Source organism: Athene noctua, chromosome 3 (assembly GCF_965140245.1).
Source record: "Athene noctua chromosome 3, bAthNoc1.hap1.1, whole genome shotgun sequence".
Taxonomy (NCBI): domain Eukaryota; kingdom Metazoa; phylum Chordata; class Aves; order Strigiformes; family Strigidae; genus Athene; species Athene noctua.
This window is the reverse complement of record NC_134039.1, coordinates 4,945,962-4,963,679: the sequence shown is the minus strand read 5'-3', so window position 1 is coordinate 4,963,679 and position 17,718 is coordinate 4,945,962. Positions and strand designations below refer to the sequence as shown.

Sequence of the window (17,718 nt, the reverse complement as noted above, 5' to 3'; positions counted from 1 at the left end):
CTAAGGATTCGGCTGTATAAAATTCATCACAATATTGAACCTCCATCCCCTTTGCCTAGTTTCAAGTTCAGTCATAAATCAGCATTCATTCATTAGTGTTTGATAAACATTGTGCCTTTTGTCATAAACCCTGGCTCCAGTTTATATGTATGCCGGTAGATTTATATTTGTATAAATTTAATCTGGCTAAGACTTCTGTTGCTCTTTGTTTGAACACACAGATTCCAGCTTTCGTGCAGAGGTTTTACCAGAATTAGTCTGAAGTCAGGCTCCGAGAGAATCTCAGGGCCTGGCAGGCCCTTTAAACAAGGCTTTAAAAAAGAGTTTGCACAAAGTCCCAGGAACAGGAACTGTAATATTTCTCCTCTTTTTACCATGTTGCTGGGATGGGGCTGAAACCAGAGTCTTGGACCCAGCCGTCCCAAACCTTGAAGAAGGTCAAATTAAAAATTTGATATATTGCTCCAAACCAAAACCTGACCACTAATAGCTGTTTTTGACAAAACGGTTCTCTCAAAAAATGCTGTTTTGTTGGACTTAAGACATTTTGCAAGAATGTTTTGATTTCAAGGAAATTTTAAAGGAGAAAGAAAGCGCAGTATTTCAATAACGTCAAAAAGATTTGCTTGGGTATCTTTTTTCAAAGTACTTTTACATTTCATTATTTCATGATTCATTACATTAGTATTTTATAACTCTTGTACTATAATAGAGTTACAGTGACATATTCTGGCATTATCAAAATACATAGCTTAACTAAAACGTTGACCTTAATGCTGCGTAATAAAGGGAAAACACATGTAGATACCTAAGAAAAATGAGATCAAGATGATTTCAACATAGGCCTGCAATTCAATTTATTCACGTGGAGCGCAACACGGGCACAGAGCCCCACTGACCTCGGTGGAGATTATTAGGGCTGATGTTGCATGGAATTACGCGGCACATTTGATTAAATAAGCTTACTGATGTTCAAAGGAAGACATAGGCACATTCAGACCTCACCTGGGAAACTGCAGGCTTTGGTCTCACTTCTCATCTGGTAGTTGTCATCTTTCAGTTGCTTTGTCACAGAGAACCTAAAACACAGATGGTTTAAGTTAACATGTATGACTTTAAGTGCATCGGAGAAGAATTGGTTTACACACTTAGCACTGGTCTCTCCCCACACTCGAGACAGGCTGGGTCTGTGCTAGCAGCAATCATTCGCTGGGTACTTCAGCATCATCATGGCAGCATCAGTGAGCGTCGCATTGCTGCACCTGGGCCTCAGGGAGAATCTCTCTCTCTTCTCCTCTCATCTACTTGGGAAAGGGAAGATGCAAACAGGAGGCCCAACCATCCTCTCTTGTCTGGTCTGCATTGCCATGAGGGATGTGTGTCTCCCTGATCATACTGGCTTAACCATCCCTGACAGAGCAGAAGGAAGGAGAAACTGTCAAAGAGAGGCACTAGCCTTGTCTGGGACATAACAACTAGCACCAGCCTTGCCTGGGACTGACACCACCGTCTCCCACAGGATCACTGCCCAAGCTTCAGCCTGACCCAGGACATTGACTGTGCTCCCCCGTTAGGGCAGAGAGGGGACCCCGAGACATTCAGCAGAGAAACACGGGATGGTAACAGTGTGGGCAACAGATGACCCACGAACAAAGCCAATGTGCAGGGTAGTTTTGGATGCACCGATCTGACTGCAGAATCAAAGCCTTGACATTTCTAGTCCTTTACAGAAGTGCTTTCCTGTACTCCACAGATCCCAGTTCTGGTCTGTTCATATTCTGAGTACTAGAACCATATATTCCATATAACCTAAATACAGATCCAAATATCAGTATATATCTGTTATTTTACATGGGAAAAGTGTCTGCTTTTGTTTATATTTGGCAAAAAAAGAGTTAATGCCTGATGATGAATCCTTTGTGCTAGGACGCTTTTGGATTGTGCCATTATCACTGCCGCCCAGGTGGAAAACTTCAGGTGCTGTTCTGTTTATAAGAAGGATCACTAAAAAGATCATTCTCTTCCTTTCTGGCAGGTACCTTTATATCTCTTTTACTGAAAGGTCTGCAAAGACATCCATGTTCTCACAGAAAACAGGCAACTGCCTTTCCGTTTTCCAGGAAGAAATTTGAGAGGACCGATGAAAAGAATTACTAAATAACATGAAGTGCTGGTCTGATACTGGCATATTACTCCTTACTAACTGTAAAAGTCTCTTGATCCCTCCTCGCAGAGCACATGGAACAGTCGGTCACTGGTTTGCAGGTAAGACTCGGGTATTTCCTTCTTGCAAAACTGTTTTGTGATTTAAAACTTTACCATTAAATTATATGTCTGCATTTCCCATAGAAAAGTCGAAGTGAAATTGTGGGGAAGCTGGCAGAAGACTCTGAAATTTAACAGACAGAACTTTTCAGTTTGTAAAGGAAATTGCCTAAAGCAGCCATTTATTTACTTATTTAATTCAATCTCTTTATATTTCATTAAATAAAAAGTTTCCCTGCAGCTATTCCCGCTCTTCTAATTTATTCAGAAATGGAGAAGGGAGAAGGAATGGCAAGTAACAAAAAGGAAAAAAAGGCTGCTGTGTGCTTGGTTGAAGCACACAGCAGAACAGAATAAAAACATGAAGGCATTGAGACTAGCAAAATGTCTATTGGCAAACAGTGCCAAACAAAAAAAGACTTTAGATACACATCGAAAACACACAGATCTGTACACAACAGGACTGGTTACTCAAGCCTATCTTTACAAATACATAATTAAATATTATGCACAGTAAGTATTCTCACTTACTGTGTTTGGTGAATGTCTCAATGGAAGTAACAGGTTCTTGAGAATTGGTTTATTTATGTACAACAGGGTGCCAGAGAAAGGCTTATTGAATGGTCTGAAAAATGCTTAGATGCTCAGGCACGTTCACATCCAGTCTCGCACTTTATCTTAATGTCTGGACCGAAATCAAAGGAGTTGTATGAAATTTCAGGTCTGTTTAACTGAAGTAGGTCACAGGACTAGTCCTTTATTATTTCTTTTTTCCTGAAAAGGAAGAAGTAAACATATTTGTTATATACACATACACTTTGAAAGGCTTCAAATAGACAAAACCAGAGGAAGTAAGACAGCTTAATCTTTATGTTACATATACCATTAAAGCTACCTATTACATCTTATTTCTTTGCTCATGCAAATAATTCTATTTATTTAAATGAGCTAAAGACATATTCAGCTTTACCCGGTATAAATAGTTGTTTCGTATCAGTTTAATCTCCTTGTTAAACGCCTCCTCAAGTTATTCAGAAACTTCTAGATTTCTCTTCTTGGAGATACGGGAAGAGTAGGATTGAGAAAAGCAATCAGGAATCAACACTTAAGCGTGCAAGTCTTACAGAACAAAATAGATCCAAAATTCATACGAAATGCTGGAATGCCAAAATACGGGCATATCTTTCCAAATTCTGAGTGTGTTCCGTATCAAGTGATGCCTTGGAATGTTTGGAAAGCCAAAATAAAAATTTTAGAAAAATACACTGTCAATAGTGCTTGTGGCAATGGTAGATAAACGCCTATAACCATCCCTGTGCAGTCCATTGAATGCAAACTAACAGGTGTATTGAAACATATTTAAGGTTTTAAGCAGTGATTTTCAAGGAGATGAAAATAAAAATAAAGCACAGCAAACTTTCAAAACTAAATAAAAAACCACAAGTACCAAGAGCTGGTTTTCAGGACAGAGGCTTAAAGAATTACCCACTTATGCTCTTCTTAACAATTTAATTCACGTATTGCCCACAACAGACATGCAGTCTGCATAAAAACAGACGTTTATTTGGCATCATCCTAATTATAGTCAGTAGTTCCAATGAATAAATAAATGCCTTGATCTTGCTATTGGATCAACAGGTGTTAACCTGCTCTGAGTCTGATCACCTTCTAAGGAGGTCTGTAAAGGAACACAATTATAAACAATATCAGTTCGTTTCCAAACTGGGGGCCTTGTCTTGCAAAACAAACACCAGCTATAATGACTAAAGAATTAAAATTAGTTTGAGGCTCCTCCCCTCCATGTAACTGATCGATACTTCATGTAGAATTGGGGAAATCTCAACCAGAAGGAAAAAAATGCAGTCTAAAATATTTTTGTATATTCAATAAACAATTTTTATTGCAGATAATTGTATTTTTACCTTATTCTCTCAACATCACTATACAGTCCATTGAGTTTAAATGAACTCATACACTGTAATATTTTAAAGCCTTTCTGTATGAAGGGCATACAGAAAAGGGAATCAGGGATCAGACTGGGTCCTTTTAAGAAAGAAAACACTTGGGAGTTTCAGGTTTCAGACCAGGTGCTTGGAAAACTGCCTTCCTATATGCCAGCTATATTTTCTTTCACTCTCATAGGCCTTTTCCAAGCTTAAACCCATACAGACTGCAGAAAGACCCTACAGACTGCTCAGTATTCTTAAATGTTTTATTTGCAGGATTTTGATTACCTGTTTGGACTGGAGATAAGTCCAGGTTACAGCCTTCTCCCATCATATTCATCTTTGCAAATTGTTTTATTCTTGCAACCAGAACAGAGTAAGGAAGAGGGACAAATTTCCACTTCTGGCTGGAGACAGACTTAGATAGTTCGTTAGTAAAGAAGGAAATTGTATTTGCCACCACCAGATAATTCAAAAAGTGTTAAGAAACTAGCTGTTCCTTCTGTGTTGAGTGTAATAGTGTGCCTGAACAAAGTGGCAGACCTGCTCTCAAGTGACCACTGCATACTTTTAGGGCTGAGGTGAAACAAAACGCTGAGCTCACCATTACTCACCACAAGTTAAGGCTGCCCGCCTAATTTGGTTTTAGAAGAACAAAAACCACAATCTGGGGACCAAAGAAACAAGTTCTCTGAATGACTAAAACCAACCCATGCCTTCTGTCTCTCAAAAACTGTCTGCAAATAATTAAGTTAGAGAAGAACAGTAGTAACTACTATAAATTGGATGTAGCTCAGAAAATGGCTGCTTCCTTCCAGCAGTTGCCCAAACAGTATCATGGGAATTGTTTGGAAAAAACATCCCCTGGCTCATATCCCCAGCAGAACTGGCACTATGCTCACCACTCAAGAGATTGTCTCTTAAAATGCTGGTCCAAACGTTAGTGCATCCATGGAGGAGGAAGTGTGCTGACGGAGCCCGTTACTTGGAAGAAATGGTTCTGCTGGTGGCAATAGCAGAAGCGCTGTTGGTTCTGGGTTTGGCTGTGGAGACAGATTCTCTCTGCTCACCCACTACCTTTTACAAGAACTGCTGGATCCGACGCTTCCCAGGTCTCCTGATTGACCTGCGGGAATCACAGAAGAGGGGAGCCCAGCTGCTGAAGATTTCTGCAGAAGCCTCACCCCAACAGTGCAGCAGAACCTGCTGCCTTCTGAGGAACGGTGAGTGTTTATTATCAAGATCATGGCACACATTAAAATTTAGATCACAGCAGATGAGGAAAAACATTTTGGGTATTTTTTATATAAACATTCCTTTATTTAAAGAATAAATAGTCAGAGGGGAAAAAAAAAAAAAAAAAAGGCTATCTGTATTTTTTTGAGGCAAGAAGGAAAGCAGAAGCACATTGTAACTGTTCCCCTATCTTCAGTCCCATAAAGCAGAATTCGATAATCTGAATTTTTTAGAAGATTACACTAGAAACACGAAAATCTTAGGGTCTGCTTTGAAATTTGAGATCTCTGTTACAAAGTTTGTGGGCAATGCCGACGTTAATAACTCTTCGGTATCCATCATCTACACCTGTAGAGAAAAATCAGTGACACTGATTCCAACAGGACTCTTCTTCACGGAGTACGGTACTAGGCTAGGACATGGTGAGGGGGCAAAGGGAGGGAACACACAATTTGACCTGCTCTGAAATACAAGAATATTCATTTTCTTGAAGAGGGCACTCTCTTGTTCTGTGTTTACATCGTGTTTCTGGTGCCGCTCAAGTATAACATATACAAACAGTAAAGTTATAGCAATAAATAACAGCAGTTATTCAGCAGGCAACCCCTTTTCTCTAGCCTTGCAAACTCAAGACTCAGAATAAAAATAAGAAAAATCATTGCTTGTCTTAAGCCCAAGTTATACTTTCTCTGTATCACACTGCACTGATACACTCTAGGAGTATATTTTAGGAGTGTACATGGAGTGTGTGCCTGTGGTGACTAAATTTGACTGCAAAACTCACAGTATTTGTTGATAAGGAGTTTGTTAAGATAATTTTAAGATAATTGTTAAGAGTTGTTGACAAGAAGTTTGATAAGAGAATTTTCTTTGCTGGATTCTTCGTAATAGCACAGTTACTGAATGCTAATCTTACAATATAAAAAGAAATTTGGAAGTAATTTAAAAACAAGAAATAAAACATCATTTATACTCCCCAAACCAACGCAAAAAATCTTATAGCATGCTTTTAAACTATTTCTCCTGACCAAAGAACTGTCCTTCCTTAAAAAAAGATTTGTAACTTATTTTTCTTACCTGATTTTATGAAATCCATCACAGATCCTAAAGTGAATATAGCCACAGAAGCTAGGTTCTTCAGATGAGATTTTTTTTTTTCCTACTGTTTAATATTGCTTTCATAAAGGATGCAAAATAATAATTGAAATGAAAAACATTAATAATTATGCTGTGCTAAAAAACAGTTTCTAATGAAAACAGAACTGTGGAAGACTGGAAAGGATTCAAAGATTTCACTCCTTCCTCTCCCAAAATGCATGTATTTTCAGGTGGTTTGTATATTCTTAAATAAGATAGTCTTTATATCAGAAACCTGAATAGTATTCATGTATCGCACTGAAAAAAAAAAAAATATAAACTATTAGCACAAAATATCCATTCTTTGATGAAAGCCCCACCAATGTATACCCGAGGCTGAAGGCAAGGGTACATACTGCTACGTGTGACGCAAGTGAACAACAGATTTCTGTTGGAAGAAAAAATCATCAATGTGAACAAATACCTGAAAATTTTGATTTTTCAAACAATGACTTCAGTAATACCATACTGAAGTCATACCATTAGTGTTTGCAGTGTTTAAGAATCCTTGAACAAAAGATACCACAGGAAAGTAAATACTACATAGATATTTCACAGATATATTTGAAGAGCTTTGTCTTTTAAACTGTTAAGCTACGCTAAAAATGACGCAGAACGTTTACTGATGCCTAGAAATATTTCTATATTCAGAATTATTTTCTTAAAAATAGTCCCTGGATTTTAAATTCCTTTGCCCCTAGAAGTCAATGCTTTTTTTACATACTACCTGTAGAAATGCCTGTATCAAAATACTTATGTACTGGCTAAATATGCTTCTGTAACCCTTACAAAATGTTTCTAACCTTTGAAAATGTAAAGCAATTGGTATGTAATGAAGCCAAAGCTTTCTATAATCCCTGTAAGATTATCATTCTGTCTTCCACAAGTTATGTTCTTCTATCGTTCTGATAACCATAACCTTCTTTGTACCAGCCCTGCTTTCAGAAATATCTACTCTAAGCTCACGTTCCTATGACATAGAACTGGAAAATGATGAAGCCTAACTAGACATGAAAATGAAAATTGTATCAGTGAAAGAAAAGTTGCCGATGATCATCTTTGATTTAGCTTTGATGACAACTCATCTCTTTACCTTGATATCGTTAGAATCTAGGATCCCAGCTTTATTTGTCAATATTACTGTTTTCATTTCAGCTAGGCAGACAACCCTGATCTTTATATGTAAGTAGCTAAAAACCACAAGACAATATAAATTCTGTAACAGCACCTCTACCACAATATTTTTCTTCCATAGATCTGCTGAATTTGTATTGTTCAGACATATAGACTGAATTTGCATTGCAAATTTTTATTCAATTAATTGTATACGTTTTTTGAAAATAATGCTTCGCTCTTAGGGCAGAAAAGTTCATTGTGATGGAAAAAAAAACCATTTTTATGGCATCTCTTTACTGTGTTAAATCTATGATGCAGTATTAAGGCTACTAGATGAAAAAATACAAATAATACAGAAAAGATAATAAACTTAGGTTTATTGTATTTTCTTCTTTTTCTCGTGTAGATAAATTAGGGATTGTATTTTTTTTTTTTTAGTTACACTTAAAATGGAAAGAGTTGTATGACCTTTTCTGTTGCTCGCTGCAGAAGGATTACAGATTATTTTCATTACTTACAAATGTCAGAAAAATGTTCAGAATAAATGCCTAAGTAAATAGAATACATTTCTAAAGCCCTGTCCCCCCCTTACCAATACATTTTGAATTGCAGGTAGCCATAGTAGGTCAGTGGTGGTTACAATCAAGGCAAGTAAAACGAAATAAATAAAACCCCCAAAACTTTGTACAACTAAACCAAAAACGAACATCGATCCTGCTTCAAGCACATTGATACAATAAAATAAAAACTTTTGACTTGAGATTTTGACTTGAGATTTTAATGGACAGTAAGACTCTGAAAGAAGCATCTTTCTTGCTTTTTAATATAGTGTGACTCTAACCATAACTATTTTACCTTAGATTTTTAATCTAATTCTTAAACCACTAGGACTCATGCATCTATATACTTTTGAAAATTGTGTTTCAGTGTCAAGTTGTTCAGGCATTTTTTTCATTATTACTTTAGCCCTGATTTCTGATGTGGGAAGATAAAACTGAACCTCCAAACATAAATGAAGAATTATCTAAATTCCTCTATTCACAGAAATACAGTAGCCCAAAGGCAAACAAGGAAAACAAAGAGGAACTGGCAGCAGGGCAGGATGTCACTTACTTATTGTAGTTCAGGACAGTTTTTTAATAGTCTGGGTGAAATGAATGATTGGAGTATGGTTTCAAGTAGACCGGTGCATTACATAAGAGAAAACACCTCAAAGTTGCCTTGCTTGATAACTTTATTCTCAGAAATGATCCACTCACTGCATCTGAGACGTGAAGGAAGGCAACTGGTAGGGGGACTACAAGCTAAAACTTATCATTTTATTTAATCAGAGACACATTTATAATTCAGATGGTTATTCTGTTCCTTTTCTCCAGATGTAAAATAAGAATATAATTATAAGTAGTTCTGCTTTTCTGACTGGATGCTTAATTAGTTTGCACGATAATGAGAGAATCACAGATTTTAAGTACTATGGAGCTGCCCAGTATTAACAATCTTTTGATGTTAAATAACAATAGCATGCAAAATGCAACGGTCATTACGCTAGTAAGATAAACTTTATTCTTTTTGTATTATAGTTTCTTGCAATCTAGCAGTGTTTTACCACGGAGCCATTCATGAGAATATGAATTGCCTGCACGTGTCTTGCCCAGCATTGGAAAGTTGCATACTAAAGGCTCGAATCAATGTCATTTTGTACAACATCACAACAGGTAATTAAGCATTCCATTTATAAAGGCTGAAAACAGTAATGATAGGAAATGTTAAAATTACACTAGGTCAGTTGCTGTGCTAGGAGATCTTCTGAAGTAAAATGTAATGCTAAAAAAGCATAAGACTTTTTTTGTCTGAGGGAACTGGGGGGGTTCAGTCTGGAGAAGAGGAGGCTGAGGGGAGACCTCCTGGCCCTCTGCAACTCCCTGCCAGGAGGGGGCAGAGAGGGGGGATGAGTCTCTGGAGCCAAGGAGCCAGCGCCAGGCCCCGAGGGAATGGCCTCAAGCTGCCCAGGGCAGGGTCAGGCTGGCTCTGAGGAAGGATTTCTGTGCAGAAGGGGCTGTTGGGCGTTGGAATGGGCTGCCCAGGGCAGGGGGGAGTCCCCGGGATCCCTGGAGGGGTTGAAGAGTCGGGCTGAGCCAGCGCTGAGGGATCTGGGGGAGTTGGGAACGGTCAGGGGGAGGGTCATGGTTGGGCTGGAGGAGCTTCAAGGGCTTTTCCAACCGAGATGATTCTGGGATTCTGTGATATGTACACACATATGTACAATACGAATCCCCCCAGCAGGTGGGCTCAGATGCTCAGTTAGCCCAGTCTGGACCCCAGTCTCCCCAGTTGCTGTCACCCAGACCTATGAGCCCCCGAGGGCACAGCCCTGCAGTTGCTGGTACAGACACACCCCCCCCCAGAGCTTGCCAGGACTCCCCTACTCCCCGGTAGTGTAGATCCCTCTCTTTATTCACTTTGGTTCCTTCCCTAAGCATCCTACAGTAAATCCTGTCCAATCCCAAAATGCATCCCATAACAGGTCCCATAACCCTAGGCAGAGACACCCCCAGTCCAAAAGGTGTTGATGGGTATTATTTGGGCTCCTTGACCTGCCACTATCTCCATGTGCTCCTTTCGTGGGTGTGCAGATGAGCTTTTATCCCATAAACTAACATGTTTATGATTTAATAGGGATTGATCCAGATCTTCTCATCTTTGAAAAACTGACATCCAAGGAGCCAAATACTCAATCACTGAGTAAATATGAAAGGCAAAACAGCACAAAGACCACTGAGTGGGAAAGATGCCAGCATCATAATGCCACGTCAAGTTCTCTTCTGCTCCAAGCTCCATCTTCTACCACTAGCCATGGCTTAACAGCAAACACTTACACCTCCACCACAAGCCAAAAAACTGAAGTTACTACTTATTCCAGGGCAGAAACTTTTCTCCCTGATGATCATTTTGCTAAGAGCACAAGCACAACTTCAGCAAGCACTACATCAATGACCAGCTCAAACAAGAAGTCTGTACCCTCAACTTTGATATCTGAGTCTGCCAAGGTGTTTTCCCACATGCCCACTCCCCCTCGTCTGAACAGCAGTAAGCAACACTTAAATGAAACCAAAGGCTACAGCGGTAGGAATTATACTTCAGATAATGAGGCATCTGCTTGGGAAGCTGCAAATTTGGGTGTCTGGTTGATTCCTGTGGTTCTTTGCTCTTCCCTCATCTTCCTTTGCTGTTGTACTGTTGCTTTCACAGCAGGACGTTGCAGCAATAGGAGAGGTCAGTATAAGCCCATAAGGAGAGGAAGAACAACGTCGAGACAATTCATAAAATATACTACTGTCAAAGGTAATTTGTAAAATACTGTCACCATCCTTGTTTTGGAACAAATAGCTTTTAAAAAAGGAAGTGTATATACCAGATTATTTCTTTCAGAGAACCGAAGATAATTTTTTCAGTGATGGTTTCAGAATCTTTCAAGTTCTAATTTAATTCTCGACAGATGAAATACAATTGCCCTGTCTCTTTAGGTAGGAGTGCACAGTCATAGCTCCTGCTGCATGCTCAGAGGTGTTTGAGCACATTTTGGTTCCCGTGACCCAGACTAAAGCCTGACAGTATACACTTTCCCTGACTCAAAAGGGCAGATTTCCTGCAGCTCAACGTATCTTTTCCCCTGAATTCGAACTAACCCGAGAAAATGAAGTATGTGTAATCAGTAAAACTGACCAATGTTTTATAGTATCATAAAATCGTTTAATCATCCTTTAATCGCCTCAGATCTCATTGTTTGTATAAAAACTGTCAATTTTTCTCTGACTTCTAGATTTACCTTTTTCCCTCATTTATTCCTAATATTGAGACAATCTAGCCTGCACTCTTCTTCAAAAAAAAACCCCACCAGAAATAACCCAAGTCCCCAAACCGACTGAATTCCATTAACTCACACCCAAACATCTGATCATTCAATCTTCACGCTTTACTTTCACCCCACTTCCCACTTCACCCTTCTGATAACAGTAACTTCAAATGTTTTTCAAGTCCCTTCAGAAAGACCTTCAGACTCAACTGCTTTTTTTTGTTTGTTTTTGTTTTTACCTGCTCTGCAGTGCATTGAGAAATCCATTCTGTTATTGGCTAAGGAAAACACAAATGCAGGTAACATTTGTTCATGCCTTACAATTAGCATTGATCTGTGTTGTCCACCTTGACTTGCTTTTTCTTGCCTACTCATATTTATCATTTACATCATCAGCTTTTTAGAACAGGGACAAGTCATTTAATGTATGTTGCACAGGAATACACAAAATGTTTTGAAAGTTCTGTAAGTTAGCTTTATAATTAAAACCCCCTTTTGTGTTTCCTCATCCTGTATACTCTATTCATAAGATGCTCCTCATGAATATAAAACAAGTGACTAGATCAACAAGGTAGCAAGGTATTTCCTTGCCTTACCTTAGTCAGGAAGTTTGCTTAGCAAAGTAAACATTTTTAACAGTAACCAGCATTGTTTTCTTCCTCTTTTAAACTTGTTGACATCTCAGAGTTTCTCACTTTCTTTACTTGCTCTAAGAAGTTTCTATTTCCCAGGCAAGTGTAAATGTTATAAAAGGAAACAATAAAAAAATAAAACTGATTGTCATGTCTGTGTTGCAGAAAATTAATTTAAAACATGCAGTGTTCAAAGAGTGCACTGATGGGGCTGTAAGGTCACAGGAATACCTGTTTACAGTCGAGCAGGGACCTCTCTAACATTATATTTTAGCCCACATTGATCAGCACTGTAGCTTGGAAAACTGAAGTTTAAAAAACCCTTTGTTTGTAGTATTTGATTGACCCTATATGTTAATTTATATGTAATAGAAGAGAGACTGACACAGGATAAGAACATTTTAAAGGAGTGTGGTTAGTTAATCAGTTGAAATAGCACAAAAGAAATGCCTTCTATTTTAGCTAGAAAAATTAGAATTGGGTAAGACTTATTTTTAAGGGCCGTTCTATGCTTATATATAGTGATACAAACTCTAGAGATGTGCCCACTGCACGATGTACTTTAAATTTGAACAAGCTGACTTTTACCATCAAAGTGTACTTTCTTAATTCATCACGTGGCTGAATCTAGCACATAATTTAACTATCACTAAAAATTTCAGCTAAGAATGATGAGATCCTGATGGCTCTTCTGAGTTAGAGGAAGTTGACAGGTATTCTTTTCCAGGATTTTAACAGCAAAAGGAAAGGAACTAGGAGAAAGATACTCTATATTGTATCGAAGGATGAATGTGGTGCTATTGTAAATAAAGAACACATGTCTCATATGATGTGCTCATCGTCTCAGGAGGAATCCTCATGGATCTGACACTGAAGAGTCTGACTCACTTCATCAGGTAACAGAGGAGGAACTCAGTTCCTCAAATTGTAGATTACAGTGATGGGCTTTATATCCTTTCTCCACAACTTAGGCGGGGAATGGTGATGTGCACCAACACCATCAATGTGCTCTTTTTTAGACTAGGAGCTGCAGGCCATGTGGTTCAGGATTCTCTTTGTACACTGCTCTAGCAACCATTTTCTGTCTGCAGTTCCCCAAGTCTTCCTTTTTAACCTTTTTAAAAATGGGGGTTATGTTTCCCCTTTTCTTATCAGCAAGAACTTCACTGGACTGCCAAAACTTCTCAAATATGATGGGTAGTGACTTAACCACTTCATCTGCCAGTACCCTCAGGACCCAGAGATGCATCTCATGGACTTGTGCACCTTCAGGTTCCTCAGATGGTCCGCGGTTTCTCCATCTCCAGATTAGTGACTATAGTGCACTTAATAGTACCTTGCTGCTCCTTTGATATTTACCCTCGATATTATGTTCTGTAGAATCACATAATGGAACTAGGACCTCAATACTCACCAGAAAAACGAGACTGAAGTGAAAATTTATATCTGACCCATGTGCAAATGCTTCTGGGGCAGGATAGAATGACTAAAATATGTAAGATCATGTTCTGGAGTGTCTTCTTGGTTTGTTGGCATATAGAGAAAAAAATAGGAAGAAAAAGGGTTAGATAAAGCACAGTAGCAGAGAGTCACAAGAAAATAAATACATACTTTTCAAGCATGAGGGAAAACAAGGAATGTGTAGAAAGATAGTTTGTTCAGATAGCATGTCCCTTTTTAGACAACTGTCCCTTTATCCTTTATTTGTGCTTGTAGCAGTCCTATGCATGAAAACAGGGCAAAAAGTGTCAGCTCTAGTCAGGAGTATAAATAGTGCCCTGAAGACCATGAGATTATCTGGAGGGGTTTACCGACTCCTCACACACAGCCAGTCACATTCAGGTCTTAAGAGCTTGGTGAAGTTACTAGCTGTAACATCTACTTTCCTTGCCAAAAACTGAATTATGTCTCTGTGCATGCCTTCTTGCCTAATCTGAGCAAGAGATTATGCTCAGCGTGTGACAGCCCTTCTTTAAAGGGCAAAAGTGCAACAGAACATAGACAAACAACCTCAAGAAACTATTTAGCGACACTTTGAACGTTTCACTTCACAACTCCGAGCACAGTTTACTAAAGACATCTTATGCCAGAGATTACAGTAGTTTCTAGATGCAAAAAAATCAGCCAGAATACTGACAAAGCAAGTTATTTTCCAGCTTGACCAAGAGCTAGATCTCAACCTTTCTTTGGAATGTTTATATGGGAGATAAAAGAAAGGTTACTCTCCTCAACAAGCACCAGTGAAACTATGCATCGCAACTATTCCAGATGGCCAAGAACTTAACTCGTGTGAGTTTTTTTTCCATTGGAGACAGCTTATTTTTCCTTGCCCTAAGGAACTTACTTTTCCAGTTTGCGGGGGCAAGTGTTTGGATTTGAAATGAGACATCTGCTACTTGGAGGTTGGAACAGTGACCGCAGAGAAGCACATATAGTAGCCTTCCTGCTCAAGTTTCAATGTGTGATGGACAGGGTTGCCTGAGGTCAGAGCTGTGAACTAGCTCCATGTTCCTCTTGGCCATAAATACCAGTAAGAGAATTACCTATGGAGACAGCCAATGCCTCTAGATATAATGTGTGGTTTTTGGTCCTCCTTCCTTTTGAATTTATGCAGCAGGGGGCCTAGCCTGCTTCTTGATTTAAGTGTTACCCATCTACATTTTGATCTAAAAGTAACACGAGCGCTTCCATTAATAAGAACATACATACACACCTTAGTCATGCAATCACGTTATAATGTACAGAACACACTGGGAAGCGACGATTGCTAAGGATGTACTTATTACTGTGCTGGAGAGTGCTTAACCTCTAAGTCTATTACTCTTTAACTCTTCATAGCTTTTAAACTTCAGTGCAAGTTTCCACTGAGGTGGTCTGCAAGAGTATTATATGGGAAAATAAAGATGTGCAGTTTAGTTCATAAAAACATGTGCTATATTATACATCATCAAGTTTGGGAAGAGTTACAATCCCGGTGTACTAGGTATTCTACATAATCACAGACAAATACTGCCACCCTCAAACACTAACAGTGTAGAGGGAGAAGGAGAAAAACAGAAACATCCAAGATGACAAAGAGCTCAAAATACAACCGAGGCTACCTTTGATCCAGGCCACTGCATTGCACAAGTTTTGTGCTGTAACATTTAAACCATCAGCAAAAATCACAAGTGTAACTCTGAATTTTACATTACCTTTGATTCTAGCACTTTGATCGGACACTTACAGGATTATAAAGGTTTTTAATTTTGCTTGTGTGTTTCTTAGCAAGGAGAGGAGATGAAGATATTGTTGAAAGCCAAGGTTGGAGGTCGATCTTGGCCAGCAGGCCAAGTGTTCTATAGCCATAGGGTCATTAAGACAGATACTACTGGAAAACTAGTGTCTCTGACAATTAATTTCTGATGGTAAGTGTTGGATGCAGTTAGTGAATGAGTCCCAACGTTGTTCTTGGCCAGTAGGTATAATCTACTGGTTGCTGGTAGACACATCTGAGTATCCTGGCACTCAGGAGACAGCCACCTTTTATCCTGCCTCTATTTCTTGAAACATTTATAGAATGTATGTAAGTTAGGCTTGAACACTTCAGAGGGAACCGTAGAAGCCCGTGCATTTTAGGTTTCCCATGAATTAGCCGTGAAGCTGATGAAATGCTAATGCAATCAAATCAGAAAACAATTCCCCTTGCTGTGCTGTTCTTTCTACCAGCCATTATAATTAGTAAAGTCAAATTGCTATTTTAACTGCAACTTTCATAGAGAGTTCTGCTTCGGTCCATTTAAAGTGTACAAAGAGCAAAGGAAAATTGAACTGTCCTCTGTTGCAGAGAGGATTTTATCAGGTGCTCACATGTCCTGAGTGTGTAAGGACAACTTTTACGGAGAAAACAAGCTTATGGAGTTCTGGGTTTCTTAAAACATTTACTCATAACAGTCTGGTACAAGACATGGCACTGCAAAACAGTTATGTATGCTTGCTAGTAGGCCAGTCCTTATGCAAGCACTGACAGAGCTAATTAAGGAAACAAATTTCTTTTGTGTACATGCTAGAAGCAAACTGCCTTTGGAATAAAGCCAGGCACAACTCCACCATCCACACCAGTCTGAGTCAAACTGCAGTTACTTCCTCCGTAATTTTGGTTTCACGGCTGTTCAAAAAAGATTAGGAATTACAGAATGTACTATTTTAAATGAGAATTTTAAACATTACCCTCATTATCCCTTAATAAAGGAACAACCTAAGAATAGCAAAAGATTTCCCCGTATTAAGCTTCTGCTAAAAGGTCACATTATCAAATCTAAGAGGAAGGACTACAAAATAACCAAGTTGGTAAGTGCAAAATTGGGATTTCAGGACAAGTATTTTCAATTTTAGCTACAGCTCTGGCAAATTCTCACAAGGAGTAAAAATCTGCATTAAACTCAGTCTCCTGCCATATGAAAACAATCTTTACCTAAGAAGAATCCTTCCAAAACTGACGTTTTTGGAAACGTGAATACATACACTCTTTGGCTGTATGTAAACACAAAACAAGAAGAAATCCTAGCAGTGAGTGAGTCAAGCCACACAGAACACTCTACAGAAATCAATTCCCTTCAGTTTTCAATGTCCTCATTCTAATGCTGCTTCATCTCAGTGAGTTGCTGGCAGGGCCACACGCGATGTTCTTTTATAGGTATGCAGAATCCTTAAGTCTGATGAATAAAAACTGCCCCTTCCAGACAGTGAATACTTTCTCTCTAAGCTGAAATCCTAGTAAGCCAGGAAGGTACAATAAAAGCAAGAATAGAGTTATTTACGTCCTTTCGAGTTGATATTAAGGTTGTTTGTTTTCTTCTTAACTGTGAGAGGGAAATTAATGTTGCCTGTAATTCCAGTGTTTCAAATCAATTAATTTCAACTACAAGTTATCAAGTATAAGATAAACATCAATATAATTTCTTTCTCTGTGCTTCACAGCAGTAAGCTGGGTGATTTTTTCCTTGAAGAGCCTGGGTACATTCAAGAGACAACTCAACAGGCTTCAGGCTACCAAGACTCAGTCCATTCCTATTTAAGCTCTATAATCACCTCACGACTCACCAGCTCTCACTTTCAGCAACTCTCATCATTCTTCCTCTCCCATGTACTTCGGTATCCTGTCAATAACTGCTAGTTCACCTTCCCACTACCCATCCCATTTTCTACTTCTTTTATTCCATCATTTTATGCAGGTATTTTTACTTAGGGTATTGTTAGCCTTCCTGATGACAAGAGACCCTCACACTATTCAGTGTGCTTCAACACCTCTCCAAAAGGTAAACTACTTAGGCAACATTATTTTTATTTTACAGATAGGGAGTACAGATTCAGAAAAATCTGAGTGACATTTGAAAAGCATTTAGAAAGTTTAGAGCTCTTAATTTTTAGGCTATTAATTAATGGAACCGAGACCCTAAGTAACTTCATTCTTTTTGATGCTGTTGCTCTAAGTTATATGAAAAAACAAGTTGTGTGAGAAGTCAGAATGTGATTAAGCAGAGAATGTGAACCA

General features: G+C 38.7%; 1 protein-coding gene across 1 annotated transcript; it reads left to right on the top strand.

The window, feature by feature from the left end:
- The first annotated feature begins 4,517 nt into the window (after positions 1-4,517).
- MANSC4 (MANSC domain containing 4) lies at positions 4,518-17,635 on the top strand. The gene is made up of 3 exons (XM_074901812.1): positions 4,518-5,434; positions 9,281-9,415; positions 10,377-17,635. Exons 1-3 carry the CDS (start codon positions 5,137-5,139, stop codon positions 11,051-11,053), a joined length of 1,110 nt encoding a protein of 369 aa, XP_074757913.1. The 5' UTR covers positions 4,518-5,136; the 3' UTR covers positions 11,054-17,635.
- Positions 17,636-17,718: the final 83 nt, after the last annotated feature.